This window comes from Neophocaena asiaeorientalis, unplaced genomic scaffold (assembly GCF_003031525.2).
Source record: "Neophocaena asiaeorientalis asiaeorientalis breed wild unplaced genomic scaffold, Neophocaena_asiaeorientalis_V1.1 scaffold202, whole genome shotgun sequence".
NCBI lineage: Eukaryota > Metazoa > Chordata > Mammalia > Artiodactyla > Phocoenidae > Neophocaena > Neophocaena asiaeorientalis.
The window spans coordinates 378,841-396,718 of NW_020172627.1; the positions used below are offsets into that span (position 1 = coordinate 378,841).

A 17,878-nucleotide genomic window follows, 5' to 3' on the forward strand; every position below is an offset into this window, starting at 1 on the left:
GATTTCCTGGGAAACCATTTTTGAAAGTTTTTTCAAGTCTCTTAGGGGTGATATTTATATCTCCAGGATGTTTTTTATTTCAAAAAACGTCAGGGAGACCTGGTTGATGCCAGGGACCCTGGAATTCTAGGGAAAATGGAGATAGGTAAGATCGTAGGTGCCCTTTTTAGCTCAATTCTAGCCATTTTGGAGAACAGTAAAAATCCACCCCCGGCTTCCTTCAGAGCAGTGGATGTGAGGAAGGGCAGAGAGGAGGCTTGCTGGTGTCCTCCCCGGATACTTAAGTGGAGGTCACCAGTACCTGCTCTGTCCTCCATGGGGAGCATGGCTTCTCCCATGAAAGCCAAACAGCAACAAGTTTATTTAAAATTTCATATTTTTAAATCACCTTATGTTTCCCAAGCATTTGGGCCCCATGTTAACATATCAGGTAGGTGGGTCAGGTTAAATCATCTCCTTTTCCAGGTAAGGAAACCATGACCTGGAGAGGCAATCATTTGCACAAGTCATCGGAGTGAGAGTGGGGCAAGGCTTGAAGGCTGCACCCCCCAGGCCGGGGCTTATCCCACCACAGAACGCAGAGCCCAGCATGACTCCATCCTCACCCTGCAGGATCTGCCCTTCCTTGGCTGCTGGCCCTCCGGGAATGATGGATTTCACGTAGATACCTCCACAGAGCACACTTGTGTTAATGCCACCCTGGAAAACACAATGAAAAACTCACCACCCATCTGCCCCGTCCTGAAGGGGCCTCCCCCACCTCCCTGACTCAGAGTGCTCCCATCTGCCTTCCGCTCTATCCCATCACCTCATCTCCATGTGACACCATCTTATATATTCACTTGTTTGTTTAGGCTTTATCATCCACTGAGCAGAAGGTTAGATGCTCATAAGAAGTATAACGATATGAGCTGTGTGAGGGAGCTGTGTCATATCCAGCCCAGCACTGGCCAATGGCAGGTGCTCAGAAATGAGTCACATCAATGTACCACATCATCGCTCCACAAGCAGTGACCAGCAAAAGTGGATACCACGATAGGCCCAAAGGCTGGTGCCATGCCTGGCATATTCTGCACCCTTGTGTGTTGGTTTGTGGATACAAAAGCAGAATTCAACCACACAGTATTTTGCAACTTTTTTTTTTAACTTAACAATAGATTATGAACATCCTTACAGGTCACTAAAGATCTAACTTTATCTTTTTCTTCTAATTTTTCCATGTATGTATACACACATACATAAAAATTTTTACATCAGTGGGATTATATAATATCATTCTTGTACAATTTTTATCCTCCCTCCTCCCGGGTCTGCCAGATGGAGCTCAGAAACCAAATGCAAAGTGTCTGTCCCGAATGGAGGTCTTACCAACCTGACGACCAGGGGCCACCCCATTCACCTTTGGCTTGTGTCCCTGAAGCTCCACAATGCTACCCTCTCCTTATTGTCCAGCATAACCATAATTCCACCCACACTGCTTGGAGTGTCTGCTCTTCCCAAGTCTGCCATTGGTCTCCCAGTTTCACTTTGAACTCCCATCCCTCACTGAGGCCGCCACTGACTTTCTTGGTTCATCACTTCTGACGTGTTGCTCGTACCCAGTGATCACTGGGTTATCAGAGATTGGCATATGAGTGCAATGCCCACCAAGACTCCAGATGAACATCTTTCAACTGTTTACTTTCTAAGCTCTCCTAAGAATTCTTACAGTCACGCTGAATCCAAGTGTCCCATCTTCTTTAACCAGCTCCACGAAGTAGATTTCACTGGCATTGTCTTCTGAAGGTGATAGAGGACACGAAGAACAAGTACCCTGCCACGAATGAACAAACAAAAAGAAAGAAGAAGTGAAGGCACTGGCCCTGCCTAAGCAGATGGCACCTCTTAGCTCTCACCTGCTCTCAGGAGCCAGCAGCATTGCACACCAAAAAAAAAATCATAAGTTTCAGGGCTGGGCCAACAGGGAATTCACTCTCCACTTAATCAGCTCCTCCCCGTATGACTTTGCACCTGTCTCTTGGTCTCTCCAGACTTCTTCCCCAATCCACAGAACTGCAATGAGAGATCACCGTCTAACAGTGAGTATGAATGATGCCCAGCACATAACAGGGTCTCAGTAGATTCCCCCTGTTTCTACTCATGATGCAAATATCGTTACGAGAACTGAAGTCATCTAGACACTCCCTGGTAGCTTCACACATGACACCAGTCAAGTGAAGGCATGCTGGATACCAGATACACAGCAGCTTCTGGAGCAGAAGAAAACCTCAGGAGGACCTTCAATCATCTCTAGCAAGGGTAGCTATACTGGGTCTCTACTTTACAGTGGTTGAATTCTTGAGAGAAGAACAGAAGAGAGTATTTTCTACCTCATGCCAGGCATTTTGCTTGGTGCTGTGACATGCATGTCATGTTGATTCATCCGTCCAGTCATGCTACGAGATTAACTGAGCACCAAGAGAAGGTGTACATCCCCATCCTGGGTGATGGAGGAGAGCTGACACAAGGCCTGCTTTCAAAGGTGTGGGCAAGCAGTTAAAGAAACCGATGAGGAGAGCTAAGCACCTCGGGGCTAGAAACAGCAGACGCTCTTAACTTTCCTGAGCCTGAGGAGCGAGAGGAGGGATGGCTGATGGAACTGAGCGAGTGGTAAAGAGCTCGAGGGCAAAGAGCTCCTAACAGGAGCTGTGTTCTTCAGCAGAGGGCCACAGCCAACCTGAGCACAGGCAGGGTGACAAGCCAGTACTCACTCATCCGCCAGCTGCAGGCTCCCACTAGACTGTGAAGTAAGAGAAAACCTATATAGTGGTCTCTGCCCCCCACCCCTGGCACAGAGCTCCTTCAACCCTTGTAATTTCCTAAGTGATGTATGTGGAATCTAAAAAAACAAACTCAGAAGCAGAGTAGTGGATTGGTAGTTGCCAGAGTGAGGGCGAGGGGTGGGCAGTGGGGAGTATGGGTGAAGGTGTCAGAGGGTACAAATTTCCAGTTATAAGGTAAATAATTTCTGGGTATGTAACGTACTGCATGGTTACTATAGTTAGAAATACTGTATTGTATATTTGCAAGCTGCTAAAAGAGTATATCCAAAACGCTCTCCACACACACACACACACACACATACACACACACACACACACACACACACACACACACACACAATTTTAACTCTGTGAGGGGATGGACCTGCTAACTAACCTTGTTGTGGTAATCATTTTGCTATATATGTGTGTGTGTGTCTATATACATATGTACATATGTATAGACACACACATATATGTCAATTATATCACAATGAGTGATAAAAAAAATAAAATACAGGGATGTCTAAATTTTTTTTAAAAATTCCTAAGTGATAGGAGACTAGGAGCATCTTTTGTTCTAATATTTGGTCTTTGACCTCAGTTCCTGACACAGAGCTCTCAAATCCCTTGAAATTTTCTGGGTTATAAGAATGCCTTTTGTTCTAAAGAGGGAACTCTGGTTCCTGCGTAGCTTCAGGATGGGGGCTGGTCACCAGAAAACCAAGCCATGATTAGAAGCTTGAAACTTTCCACTCCACTCAACCCCCCATCCTCTGGGAAGGCAAGAGGGGCTAGAGATTGAGCTAATGATCCACTATGCCTGTGTGCTGAAGCCTCCATAAAAATTTCAAAAGTATGGGATTCGTAGTTTCCAGGTTCATAAACACATCTATGCAGAGTACGGCACACCCCAACTCCACAGGGGCAGATGACGCTGCTCTCAGGACCCTTCTAGACCTCACCCTATGCATCTCTTCCTCTGTCTCCTCCCTTGTACCTTTAAAACATCCTTTATAGTAAATCAGCGATAGCAAGGAAAGTGTTTTCCTGGATCCTGTGAGCTGCTCTAGGAAATTAACAAACCCGAGGAGGGGGCCATGGGGACCTCCAATTTGCAGCCAAATCAGACAGAAGTGTGGGTAACCTGGGGACGGACAACTTCATTGTCATCTGGAGTGGAGGCTGTCTTGAGGGATGGGTCCTTCACCTGTGGGATCTGGTGCTAATTCCAGTCTGTTAGTGTCAGAATTGCTTGATGTGGAAAACCCACCCAGCTGGTGTCAGAGTGTTGTGAGTGGGGTAGTAGTGTGAGATAAAGGAAAACAACTCTCTTTTCCTAGACACAGGGCTTCTGGGCAGAGCCAACCAGAAGACAGAGGGCTGACACAGTCTGTGAGTGTCAGCTCCACGGGGCCCAGAGAAAAACGGAGAGAGGTCTGGAGGGGCAAAAGGAGACCTTTCCATCCAGTGTCTAAGGAAACACAGCTGGAGTCTGGCGGCCCTGGGACTAAAGCAGACAGTTCTCTGCATGCCAGAGCTGGCCTTTGTCTTCTTCCTCCTTGGTGTGTTGTCAAGAGCGAAGGCAATGAGTTGCAGCTTGAGGACTAACTAGAGACCAAGAATACAAGATGTCTGATTGTCCATGCGTGGCCCTCGGCAGAAGCCAGTTATTATCCGTCACAGTTAAAATTAGTGACCGAGGACACTGAAACCTCAAACACTGAGCCCTGGCACTGCGCTAGAAGCTTTGCCTTTTCCCCTTTATATTCTTCTCAACAACCTTGCACTGTAAGAATTTATTCCCTGACATGGCAAATAGAGAACAAAGAGGGACTTTGGAGCCAAGGCTGTTGGGCTCCACAGCCTGTTCTCTTTCCTCCAGATTCTAGAGAGTGAAGCAAGGGAAAGATTACCTTTAATGGTGGAGCAGACAGCTGAGGTCTCAGCCTGGGCATTAAGCTCTGAGTCCGAGCCATTTCCAGTTCTTCAATATTTCTTTCCTGGTCTTGTGTGTGTGATGAAAAACTTCCCAGGTGCCCGTTGCTCAGGCTGTCTGTAGAGAAGACCCCAGAGTTGGCCGTGCTATTCTTCTCCTCGCTTGAGGTATTTCCACAAACACCTATAAAAACAAGCCAAGAAGAAATCAACAGCTTGGAAAGGCTGGCGTCTCAGTGGCATTTCTATGTGGGGCATAGCATTTTCCTCCAATGACAGAAAGACCTTTTATAGCTGCTGGGAGCCATGTGAGTTTAGCACCTCATGAGAGATGATGCATTTAGAATAGAGGAAGGGAAGATTCTGGATGTGTTCTTGAAACTTAAATAGAGCTTGTGTGACCCAATTATGAAAACACAGGAGCAACGGATGGTTATAATGGCAGTTCCCCCTTTCTAAGCTCTTGCCACATATGGGCACCACACACACACACACACACACACACATACACACATATTTACGTATGGAAAGATATACGTATCTTTCCATGTTTTCAACATACCCACCAGGAAGGTGTGATCCCAGTTCAAACACAAGAAAGCAGAGTCAAAAGGATTACATCTTGCCCAAAACCCCACAACCACCACGTTGCTCTTAAAGCTAGCCTCTTCCAGAGTCCCTGCTGAGCACACCTGTAATCACCCTGTGATCCAAAGTTCACCGTGCCTGGTTCTTTGGGGGGAACTTGGTACAAACCAGGTGGTGGACTCCCTATGGGTGAAGACTGGGCCACTGATTCCCATTTACCCCATGTCTGACCCTTGAGCTGGCACAGAGCAGAGGAAAGAACATGAGGTCAGGAATCACTAGGTAAAACCCTGGGCAAGGTAATTCACATTTTTGGACCTCAATTTCCTCATATCTAAAATAGAGATAATCTCAACTACCTCATAGGGTTGGTGAGGCTTAGAAATTAAATATAGAGAGATGTTTATACATGTAGAGAGAGAGAGAAAGAGATTACAGCTTAGTACATAGTACTAAGAGCCTCAATACGTGTATTTACCATGCATATGTTAATATCAGCTATTCAACAAATGTATATGGGAGGAAGGAACACAGATCTTCTTTACATCTGGATATGTAGTCACACAAGTAAGTTTACAACTTTTGATACAGACTCATTAGTACTCAGGAAAATGCCCAACTCACACAGTGGATAAACTTAATTTAATGAATCAGATTAGAAGTAGTTCAAGCCTAAAGGTATTCAGTAGAGAGTGGTGGGCCACCGTTCAGTAATGCCTTATTCCTGGCAATTTCTTTATTTTTAACATCTTTATTGGAGTATAATTGCTTTACAATGGTGTGTTAGTTTCTGCTGGATAACAAAGTGAATCAGCTATACGTATACATGTATCCCCATATCTCCTCCCTCTCGCGTCTCCCTCCCACCTTCCCTATCCCACCCCTCTAGGTGGTCACAAAGCACCAAGCTGCTTCTCACTAGCTATTCTACTGTCATTGTCCTTCTAGCAATGTTGTAAGCATCTGTTTATTTTCTTCCACACCCTCCACAAGAGACAAGGACAAGACTTATGACTGGATTAAAACGTCAAGCTGTGCAACGTATGTCCTGCCTAACGGAAATACAAGCTAGAACTTCTGCGAGTAACTAAAACTCAATCTGTAGTGGAGGGTGATGTCTGCTCCTGATGGGAAGTCTCTCTGTCTTGTCTTTGATCTCCAGTCTAGAGCACATGCCCCAACAGCAGCCCAACCAGATAGAAACTCACGGCGGTCAAGCCTCTGCCCACAGTGACCAGCCAGAGTCACTGTGGAAGCATCCTCCTCCAACAAAGGTGGCAGCTGTTTCGAGGAACCCCAACTGTGACCAGGCAGAGTTACCAACAGGTGACAGGGGCTCCAGGATGAGAGGACACGTAATTCACAGGCACTGTGGGTACTCCATCATCTGAAACTCTAAAGTGAGGTTGGAGCCTCGCAGACTTTGGGTGCCAGTTTTGGACATCCCCACCCCAGCAGGCCATCCTTGACACTGAATGGACCCCAGCTCAGCTGCATTATATTTCCTGATTTTAAAAATAGGATGGTTTGATCGCTCCCCTCTGTCCTTTCCTGTGCAAAGTATGGAGGGAAATACAAGGACAGCTAAAACATTGTGGGAAGAACAGTGACAGTGTAGGAAATCCAACAGAGCAGTGTGTTGGGGCAGGTGCTGTGGAAGGGCCGGGCTAGCCCCTGGGTCAGGTCCAAGCACAGGATGAAAGGCGCATGGCTAAGGCCCCAGCTTTGCCAGCCCCCATCCCCCCACAGCTTCTGGACGAAGGGCAGATGCAGCACCTGGAAAGCCACCTGGTGATGGTGTGTCCATGTGCAAGAGTGAGACAGGGCATGTGGTTTTCAGAGGCCAAGGCCAACGGGGTGACTGTATTTAGGACCAGAAAATGCTGGCTGGTGTGACATGAAGCATTTCTGTACATGAGAGGAGGTTGTACAAAGCTCCTAGAGTGTGGGCCTGGCTTTGTAGGCAGTCTTCTGGAAATGGCAGGATCACCCAACCAAAATGCTGTGGTGAGCCCGGGTAACTGGGAGGGAAAGGGATATTAACATCCCCCCATTACCACCCCAAACCTGACCCAGATAAACAGAGTCATCTTATCCTTCAGTACAGGCAATTGTTGGATAGCTATCTAAAGGACGAATAAAATCATCTTTAAAAAAAAAACACAACCTTTACTCTTTGGGTTGATCTCTAACATGCTGAGTCTTAACCAAATTAGAACAGAACGCATGTTATGCACTTCAGCTTCGAGAACAGCCCCCTGTCTCCTTCCCACCGGATTCCACGACTAAGCCCCAAATATGTAGAATTACTGCAGTAGCCACTTTCAATAAGGACTTGGCTGATAGAAAGAGTATCCTCCCTGTCATGCGAGAAGAGTGGCAGAAAAACACACAATAGCTGCATCTAATAAAGAACTAGAGCAGGCTTCTCCCATTCAGCAGGACAAGCAATGGTAGAACCCATTCTGCCCCTGAAATTGCAGAGTTTATTGATTTGTGCCAAAGCCACTATCACGAGAGAGGTAATACAAAAGACCTACACGGACTTAAAGCCCCAGTACTCTGTTTGTAAAAATGTACTCCTTAAAAATAAAGGAGGCTCTCCAGCTTCTGAAAGGGGGTTAAGACATACCTTTTGACTGAGAAATGATTAATTCTATGTTGTCAGGAGAATTCTGAATCATTCTAACAGCCATGTCGAATGTGAAGCCCTCCAGACTGATGTGATTCAAGGCTAATATCTGCCCTCCTGGAAACATAAGACATCTCAATAATCCCATCAAGGAAATGAGAAAGAGCAGTTCCTTAAAGCAGCATCTCTGGCAATCAAAAATGACATACCTGGTTTGATCTTTTTAGCTTTTTCAGCTGGTCCCCCAGGTATAATAGAAGATATAAAGATGCCAGGATCAACTTTGCCTACATCTTCTCCCTCATTGATGACAAAACCTATAATCCAATTATATGAAAGAAGATGATACTTAATGATTTTGCAGCTCAGAGAGGTTAGGTTATTTGCTTGAGATCACACAGCTACTAAGTAGCAATGCTGATATTTGTACCAACAGCTCTTTCTACTCTGCCATGACAGATGGAGAAAAGTGGATTGTCCCGCATTCATAAGCACAACTACAGCTAGGAACATTATGTATTATTGTTCCCATACATAATCAGATCGGAAAAAAAAGATGATTTTTAATCAAGTAACCCTTCTCTTCTTAAGGGTCTTCGAATGTGGTAAATAGTAAGAGGTGAAAAAGATTGACTACTCTTCCCCATCCCTAAGAATCTAAATATGCTAGAGAAAGGTTATTACGTGGTATTAGACGGAAAAGCCTTTTTCTATCTTATACTTAGATTTTCAAGATCTGCACCCCAAAACCTGATCAGGCCTAAAAGGAAACTTTGACCCCAACATCCCATTGCTGGTTAGGGACATTTAAAGGGAAGAAAAAGAAGTGATCACTGAAAAAGTCAAATTGGGAGAGGACAGGCAGGAAAACGGAGTAGAAAAGTCTAAAGGGAAGATGGCACACACCTCCCCTCTGCCCAGACGGAAAGACTGGGTCCCCCCTGCCAGGAGCCCTCTTACCAAAACCACGGCGTGGATCCCGGCTCAGTGCCACGTGCACAATTTCTCGATCTGGTTCGGCTGTAAAGCTCCTTCTCCTCTTATTTTGTGGCCCTGGAAGTGGAAACAAAGCCCCACATTGTGCTTTTCCCCCAAATTATCAGAGACCTAACACAAAAGGTATGAACACTATTTCACACACACGCACAATGCTGGGCATGGATGGCTGAACACATACTCTTTTTTTAAATAAGTTTTTAAAATTTATTTTACTGAAGTACGGTTATCTACAATGTTGTGTTAATTCCTGCTATACAGCAAAGTGGTTCAGTTATACATATATATACATTCTTTTCATATTCTTTTCCATTATGGTTTATCACAGGATATTGAATATAGTTCCCTGTGCTATACAATAGGACCTTGCTGTTTATCCATCCTATATATAATAGTTTGCATCTGCTAATCCCAAACTCCCAATCCATCCTTCTCCCAGCCCCCTCCCCCTTGGCAACCACAAGTCTGTTCTCTACGTCTGTGAGTCTGTTTCTATTTTGTAGAAAAGTTCATCTGTGAACACATACTTCTGACCCTCACCAGGTCAGTGTTGGCTCATCAAGGGCAGAGGCAAAGGTAGGTGGGCCATGGTGCTTGCTCTGCATGACTTACTACAGCTATTCTTTTTTCTGCATTGGTCTTGGGACAAGACAGAATCTGAGCAGAGGTGACCTTGCTGGCAGTGAAAACTGAAACTAAAGTTGGAGCACAGAGATGAGCCAGCAAAGCCTTCCCGTCTTGGGCCCCTAACAGTAGGGGGTGATATGGCCCTGCAGCCCAGAGCAGGGTTCCCCCAGCTTGGGTCTTGGAGGGGACCCAAGGCAGAGCCCTGACGGGCAATCCAGTGTTGACCACAGAGCACGTGGAAAAATCCCCAAAGAGTGACCCACCCTCCAGCGTTTTCCACATCGCTCCCTCCCCCAACGGACCATGGTGGGACCTGCACACAGTTCATGGTAAAGAGCCACCTGGTGGTATTCCAGATCCAATCCCAGGCTTAACGCTCATCAAATATAAATATCTTCTCTAGCTCAGGAATCTCCTTGTCTTTATGTCCCAATGGGGACCTGCCTGGAGGATATATGACAGAGGGGAATGCCGCCTGCCCTGTATATGTTTTCTGGTGAGTAGTGGGAGATGATATTCTGGGCCCATATGAAGAGTTGTAAAGAAAATGAATGATACGTTTTTCCAGCCACGCCCCTCCACAGCAGGTATTCTTCACGCTGGACTCGAGCGCTGGGAATCTTCACCAGTGCTAACACATTTAGAATCTATGTGCTCAGCCCAAGCCAAAGGTGGACATCATGGGCTTTTCCCAACCATAAGTAGTTTTGTTCTTTTTTTAACATCTTTATTGGAGTATAATTGCTTTACAATGGTGTGTTAGTTTCTGCTGTATAACAAAGTGAATCAGCTATACACATACATGTATCCCCATATCTCCTCCCTCTTGTGTCTCCCTCCCTCCTACCCTCCCTATCCCACCCCTCTAGGTGGTCAAAAAGCACCGAGCTGATCTCCCTGTGCTATGCAGCTGTTTCCCACTAGCTATCTATTTTACATTTGGTAGTGTATATATGTTCATGCCACTCTCTCACTTTGTCCCAGCTTACCCTTCCCCTCCCCGTGTCATCAAGTCCATTCTCTACGTCTGCGTCTTTATTCCTGTCCTGCCCTTATGTTCTTCAGGGCCTTTTTTTTTTTTTTTTAGATTCCATATATATGTGTTAGCATACGGTATTTGTTTTTCTCTTTCTGACTTACTTCACTGTGTATGACAGAATACTCTGGTTTCTCTTCAGATCGAATAAATCTTTCACCTTCTACATAAGTAGTTTTGAGATTAATGGAAAAGCAAAAAGATTGTGAACATTATTGAGGAAGCAAAATGAAGTAGTGGCAAAAGATTGAAAGCAAGAGTCACGTGTAAGGTTTCCTTTACCCCAAGCCCACGGCTTGGCCCGTACCTGTGTGCGCGCTCTGAGCAGGCCGTCCAGAGAGAGGGTCACAAGTCGTTGGCTTCTGGGTCAAACAGATGTGCTCCAGCTGCTCGTGGCCAGGGCAGGGCCTGCAGGGAAAGTCAACAAGATGAGGTAAGATGCCCCTAGAAGGCAACTTCCTGCCATTCTGAGTGTGGGTGGTGGGACCATGCTCATTGGTCAACAGATACATAGACAGACCCCATCAAGGGCCGATCTGGTTATCAGAAGTACACTGGAAAGAATGGCTTTGGGGGCTTTCTATCTTAGAGGGGACCCTAGAGTCACCCAGGCCCCCTATGAACCTCCCACTATCTCTCCTTTGAGTTGAATAAGCAGCCCTTCCAAACCTCCATTTCCTTAACCAGAAAATAAGAATATTCCTATTTCCTAGACTTGTGATGGCCCCAAAATGAGGTAGTAGGTATAAAGTACTCATGCTTTTAGTGGGTCCTGATTTTTCTGTTGTTTGCTTTTTCAGCTGGGCCAGCCATGTTCCAACACCTCCACTGTGATGTTCCAGCACCTCCACTGAGGGCTTCACACAGTAACTTACCTGCTTGATCCTTGCAGATACTGGAGTTTGCTACCCCCTAGTAATACTGAGCTGAAAACAAGAATCTTTCATGCAGGCATTCAGTTGGCTTTGCCGAGCCAGCATTCTAGCAAACAAAGGATGTTCTAGGCCCTAGAAGAATAATGAATTAAGTGGGGACCCTGCCTGACCCACAGGGTCAGCTCTGCTCAAGATAAGCTACATCCAGGGATGAACAAAGTAGAGAGTGAGCAGAAAGAACAGAGGCAAAGCCACAGGACTTAGAGTCCTGGAAAAAGCCAGCACTGGGCCTCATCTGAAGAAGGAAGGCCAGGAGGTCAACCATCTGAACAGATCCATCAGCCCTTCATCACCCAGGTTGGCCCCAACCTCAGGGAGCCCACACCTGCCCCACTGCTTTAGGCAGCCGGCCCAAGGCAGGGATGGGTGCTGCCACCACACCTCTCACTGCAACCTGGGATCAGTGATGCCCGGTGCTCCGGGCACAGAGCCTGGCGCTGTTCAAGGGGCCAGACCTAGAAAGGGAAGAAGAGGAGCGATGGGGGAGAGAAGGCAGATGCAGGGCGAGGGACAAGCGCAGGGCTGCTCTTCAGAGATTAGGGAGAAGGCCTCACTCCAACTCAGCTCCTGTTTATACTGTGTATTTCAGCAAGTTCAGCCCAAGTTGACTGAGATCCGACTAGAAGTCAGGCCCCGGGCTGGCAAGGGACTGAGGGTAAAGGTGAATCAGACATGGGCTCTGCCTTCTGGGAGCTCCCAGCCCACTGCGAGTTGCAGGATGGGTGCCTTTCATGCCATCTAGAGCTGACCTAAGTGCCCAGGGAGAGGCTTTGGCAGAGCACTCCTGGGTTTCAAAGAAGGAGATATCCCAGCAGACCCAGAGGGGCCAAGAAAGGCCACAAGGGAGGGCCTCTGGAGAAAGGAAGGGATTTTCTGCCTTAGGCTGCCACTGCCCATGTGATCCAAGTCACACGTGCAAGTCTATTGTTTAAAAAGGATAAAAAGCAGCATCTACTGCAAATCACAAAGAGACTAACACTGTGTGATTCCACTTGTATGGTAGAGTGAGGTCCTTAAAGTAGTCAAATTCATAGAAACAGAAAGTAGAATGATGGTTACCAGGGTCTCAGGGAGTGGGGATGGGGACTTGTCTTTTAATGGTCATAGGTTCAGTTTGGCAAGATGAGAAGAATTCTGGCTGCACCAATGTGAATATACTTAACAGTACGCCGCTGTCCACTTAAAAATGGTTAAAAGGGTGAATTTTATGTTATGTATATTTTACCACAATTAAAATAAGCTTTTAAAAATGCAAACCTAAAGAAAATAATGCCATTTACTGAAAGTCTCCGCATGCTGGCCTCAGAGCTGAGGAGGAGACAGGCACGTCACTGTTCTCTGGAAGTTCCCCGTTTACAGGACAGACAGATGCATGTGGATGTCGGGGTGGAGGAGCCCTGGGGGCAGCTGCTTGAAGGCGAGCCAGTGGTGCTGGCCAGGGCAGTCAGGAAAGGCTCACAGAAAAGGTGCCATGAAGTACGTGGGGCAGGGATTGTATGTCAGGGTTGGCACCCTGATGGCATCCCCGTTCTAAGCAGTGCTGAGCACACAGCTGCTCAGGCTCGACACTGGGAAGCGGGTCCTATCTCTTGTGTGTCAGTGTCTGCATGCCGTCCCATCCTTCCCGTCCTGGCTCTGGCCCGCTGGTCAGCAGCACCACCTGCTCCTGCCACACGGGCCCTCTGCTTGTCACCTCTGTGAGCGCCATGAGGCAGGGGCTGTGTCCGTCCTGCCCACTGCTGAGTCCTCAGTGCACAGCTCGGGGATGGCACACAGCAGACACTCAACCAATTTTTGTAGCAAGAGGAACTGGGCCTTCGCTCATGGCATTCCTGCCTATCTCCCCTCCTTCTCACTGTGCCCAAACCCATGGTTGGTCAAGACTCGCTGTCACTTCCCCCATGCAGCCCTCCTCTGTCCCCTTATCTGGAAATCACCTCACTCTCGGGGAAGCGATAAAGCTGTATCTGTGTCTGCCTTAAACATTTAACCATTCTATCCCCTTTAAGAGGGTTTGTGTTCCTACCTTCTCCCCTAGAGACTAGGGGAAGGGCACCAACATTAGGACACTCATCACAGACTCATCCCATCTTCAGGGTTCTATAACACCATTTAATTCCCACAGCCACCCAGTGGGGTGGGCATCACTGCTCCCACCACTAGACAAATGAGGAAAGAGAGGCACGGGTGTTACAAACAACTAGCACAACACCACACGCAGCAGACAGCTGAGTAGGTGTAGGTGGATTTCCACAGCATTGGGCTCGTTCCAGCGCTCTGCCTGAAGGGGACCCTGGGCTGGCTGATCTTTGCACCAGCCACAGCAAGGATGATGCACTTCTCATCAGTGCACAGGGATGACAGAGCCGGATGGATGCAGCCCTTGTCCCACCTCAGACCGGCCAGAGCAGTGGTGGGCAGTGCCACCTGAGCTCAGCCTCAGCTCGTGCTGATCTAGCCTCAGATACGGTCCTCCTTCTGCCCTAGAGCTTCTTGAGCGTCTTGGGCATCTCACACACCCCCTCTATCCCCCCACCTTGCCCAACGGTATAGGAGAGTTCATACCTCCCACAGACAAGCTTGCACCAGCGCGGGATGGGAGCTGGTGCACAAGTGGCCGCTCCCTGGTCCTTCAGACAATTCTGGGAGGACTTCTGTGCACTTCTCACGGCATTAAGCCCTGGCTGCCCACAGCAGCTATCTTGATGACACTGCCCCCTTTCTTTTCACTTTCCCTCCTCCCCTGTCTCACTTACCCTACTCACTCCTGCTTCTCGGCATCACCTCCACAAAAACCACCTGCACCCAAGTCATTGTCTTGGGCTGTGCTTCTGGGGACCTTCCAGATGGCCAGAGACCCTAGATTTCCCTTTTCATGGAAGGTGACCCATAACCTCTGACGTGAGTTACTAAGGGTTGTGAAAGTCAGGCATTCATAAACTAAAATTAGAGGAGAACCAGAGATTGCTGAGGACTCCAATTCAGCTTCCTGTTGAGAAGGCTGGCTGCCATGCAGTGCTGCCAATCCCCTCCTGTGCGTGCCCACTGGCAGGTCACTGGAAGGGTGCTTTGCAGTCAACACATTCTCAAGGTGGCCTTGAGCTAGTCATGGCTTCTTCAGGCTTTTAATCTATAAAATGCTATAAAGTGCTATCAGTTTGAATGACGGATTAAAGATGGCCACATATGCTTTGACACTCCTACATCAGGAGGTGGGGTCTGTTTCTGCTGCCCCTGAATCTGTGCTGACACGTGACTACTTTGACCAAGAGAGTATGGCAGAAGTGACCATGTGCCAGCTCCAGGCCCAGCCTTTCAGGAGACTGGCAGCTCGCCTTGGGCCCTTGGAGCCCTGAGCTGCCGTGTAGAAGCCTCACTACCTTCCACATGGAGGCACCACATGGAGAAGGGCCTGAGACCACACTGGGATTGAGAAGGGCCCAGCTGAGCTCACCATCCCAGCCATCCCCACTGAGGGCCTGGGCACATGTACAACACAGTCCTGGAGCCTCCAGACCAGTCCTGATGAGTACCCTCAAGAGAAGCAGAAGAATCGCCCAGCCAAGCCCTGCCTAAATTTGTAACCCAGAAAATCGTGAAACAGAATAACAAAATGCATGTTGTTTTAAGTCACTATGCTTTGGAGTTGTTTGTTACGCGGTAACAATAATACATAGTTCTGCTTCATCATTATGGAGTTAGTTTGCAGTGCGTGGAGATGCATATTTGCATCAACAAGATCTGGAGCAGTAATTTTCTAAGAATTACTTTAAGATATAATATATGCATTGCCATTCAAATCAATCACCCATACCCTCTTGCTGAAGCAGATGTATAACTCATTCCAAAAAACAGCTCCCTCCCACAGCCCCCTTCATTGGTCCTGTGCTGCTTGTGAATCTGTGCTATTTATAGAACTGGTAATGTAAGTGCAATCCAACTTCGAGGCTATTTTAAAATTTGTGGATCATTATGTTATAATGTGAAGTTGTGTTGATGAGCTCATTATTTTCCCTTGCAAATTAAATCGCAAGCAATCCATCAAAAGAGAACGCATCGGCAATGTAGAGCTTAGGAGTACAGACTCCAGGGCCAGCTGTGTGTGTTCAAGTCTCACGCTGGGAGAGAACAGAAAGTACTTCACAGGGTTGCGAGGGCTAATGTAGTTGACGGGTACAGTGCCTAGAACAGTACCTGGCTAAATAGCCTATCGCAACTTGTTTATTTTGTCCCCTTCAATTTTGTAGCATCACCTAGCTCTTTCTCCACCAAAAGATAGAGCAACGCAGCAGGGAGACGGGATGTCTGTCCCGTGTCTAGCATAGATCTGGCCCACAGCTGCCCTTCGGGAAATCTCCGTGGATTTAGTTGATAATTACCCAATGAATGCATACTCCCCTTAGACATTTGACATCCTTTAAACAACGTCTTCACGTATGGATTACTCCAGAGCACCGAGTACATGATGCTTTGGGCCCACAGAACAGATATGTCAAACCCACCTGCCTCTGAGCCCTTGCGCCCTGGTCCCCTTGCTGGTGTCCACAGTGAAGTTATCCAGTGACGTGGGTAGCAGGCCTCCTGCCGCACCCTCCAGCCCGGGTACAAACAGCGCATTTTCTGAGCACGACAGTCTCTGGATCCAAGTGAGCGGCTTGGACTGGGCCAGGTGTGCAAGACTCAGACTGGCCATTTGCACACACTTTTCATAGTCTGCAATGTGGGAGAAACAGATAAACATAAATACAAGAATGATGCTGGCCCCATCGCTCTTGTGGCAGCCACACATCACAGGCCCCAGGCTCTGTCCCGGCTTTTCTTTGTCTGCATGGAGGGGCCTATTTTTCCTCATGCTAGCTCGTGGAGCTTCTATGATTAGCCCTGAGAATGCCATGTCTGCCTAATTAACACTGACTAAGGAAAGAAAACTCAGACACACAGGAAGGAGGAAACAAGATGCCCTCCACCCCCTGGCAGCTGACAGGCCTTGGAGCCATGGTTCACGGCAGTGTCACAGCGCCAGCAGAGCCTTGTATAAAATTAACCGCTGTCATCCGCTCTGCTTGCTGCCTTTACAAACCATCCTCCAAACGTTGTTTTAACAAATAGGTCTGCAAACTACCTGAGCTCCCAAGATTACGCTCTGCCCTGTGGAATGTAATCTTTCATCTCTACACGGCTTAGTTTCCTTGGTAATAATATTTAAGATCCGATTTTCTGAAATATGAATACGGATCAGATGTGTTGTCTCCCAGCTTTCACACTTCCCTTCCTCCCTTCCTGCAGAAAGAGGTAATAAATGATTCTAATGAGCCCAGGAATGTGAGTGGTTCTCACCACTTCACTCTTCACGTCATTCGTAGGAAACTGGATTTGATAGATAGATTCCTTGAATTAACTAGGATTTACACAAAGCCCAGTTTGTATTTTGAAAAAAGTAAATGATGACTGTGTTCCAACCATCTGTTCCCTGTTAAAACCAAGAAGGAAAGAATGCTCGGGCACACGGCGTTTGTATGGCTCCAGTTGTACGTGTGTTTGTGTGTGTGTGCGTATCTAAAGCACAGTGAAATGCCTTCACTGATAGCATGCCCATGAGCATTTATTTCCTCAAGCAGACAGCCCCCCTTTCCTGCAATGGTGCCTGGTTCATTGTCGGGACTGTGCCCACTGAAAAAGGTAGACTTTAAAAAACACTTTTTGAGAACGTTCTGTGTCTAGGAGGCATTAGGTACCATCATTCACATACAGTAGGCAAGGAAGAAAGGAGGACTAAAAGCAATGTGAATATGACCTGCAGCTTTTGCAGAAATTGTCCAGTATCCGACTCCAGAGCTTGGACCCGCTCAGACACATAGCAGCAGTGACTGTAACATCCACACCAGCAGTTCACACATCCTGCATGCTTGTTACATGCCAGGCCCAGTGGTAAGCATGTTATCTGCATTGTCACATTTAATCCTCACAATAACCCTGTGGGGGTAGATATTATTATACCCATTTTATAGATAAGGTAAAGTGAGGCTAAGAGAGAGTTTACAATTTGCTCAAGGTCCCAGGGCTTGTAGGCGGTAGGGCAGGACTCACACTCGGCTGACTCCACAGTCCACGCCAGAAAATGGACGTATAGAGGACATGGAGATACAAACAGTAGCACAGGAGATTCATCTGAAGCATGCCCGGCCCTCTGATCGCTAAGGTCTAAAGGGATAGTGATCTTAGCTTTAATTGTGGTGTATTAATACCCCCAGGGGGACATTTCACGGAAAGAAAGTGGTGACAGGGAGAGGCTCAGAGAAGTTTAATGGGTTTCAAGGGAGCCTTC

General features: G+C 47.3%; 1 protein-coding gene across 1 annotated transcript in view; it reads right to left on the minus strand.

The window, feature by feature from the left end:
* Positions 1–444: 444 nt before the first annotated feature.
* LOC112395727 (FERM and PDZ domain-containing protein 2-like) overlaps positions 445–17,878 on the minus strand; it is an 86,991-nt gene continuing 69,557 nt past the window's right edge. Inside the window, exons 18-25 of the mRNA XM_024739081.1 lie at positions 16,056–16,266; positions 10,926–11,026; positions 8,920–9,012; positions 8,169–8,276; positions 7,960–8,076; positions 4,718–4,923; positions 1,709–1,813; positions 445–699 (exon numbers count right to left, since the gene is read on the minus strand). Coding sequence (XP_024594849.1) covers positions 445–699; positions 1,709–1,813; positions 4,718–4,923; positions 7,960–8,076; positions 8,169–8,276; positions 8,920–9,012; positions 10,926–11,026; positions 16,056–16,266 — 1,196 coding nt within the window. The remainder of the gene's footprint in view (positions 700–1,708; positions 1,814–4,717; positions 4,924–7,959; positions 8,077–8,168; positions 8,277–8,919; positions 9,013–10,925; positions 11,027–16,055; positions 16,267–17,878) is intronic.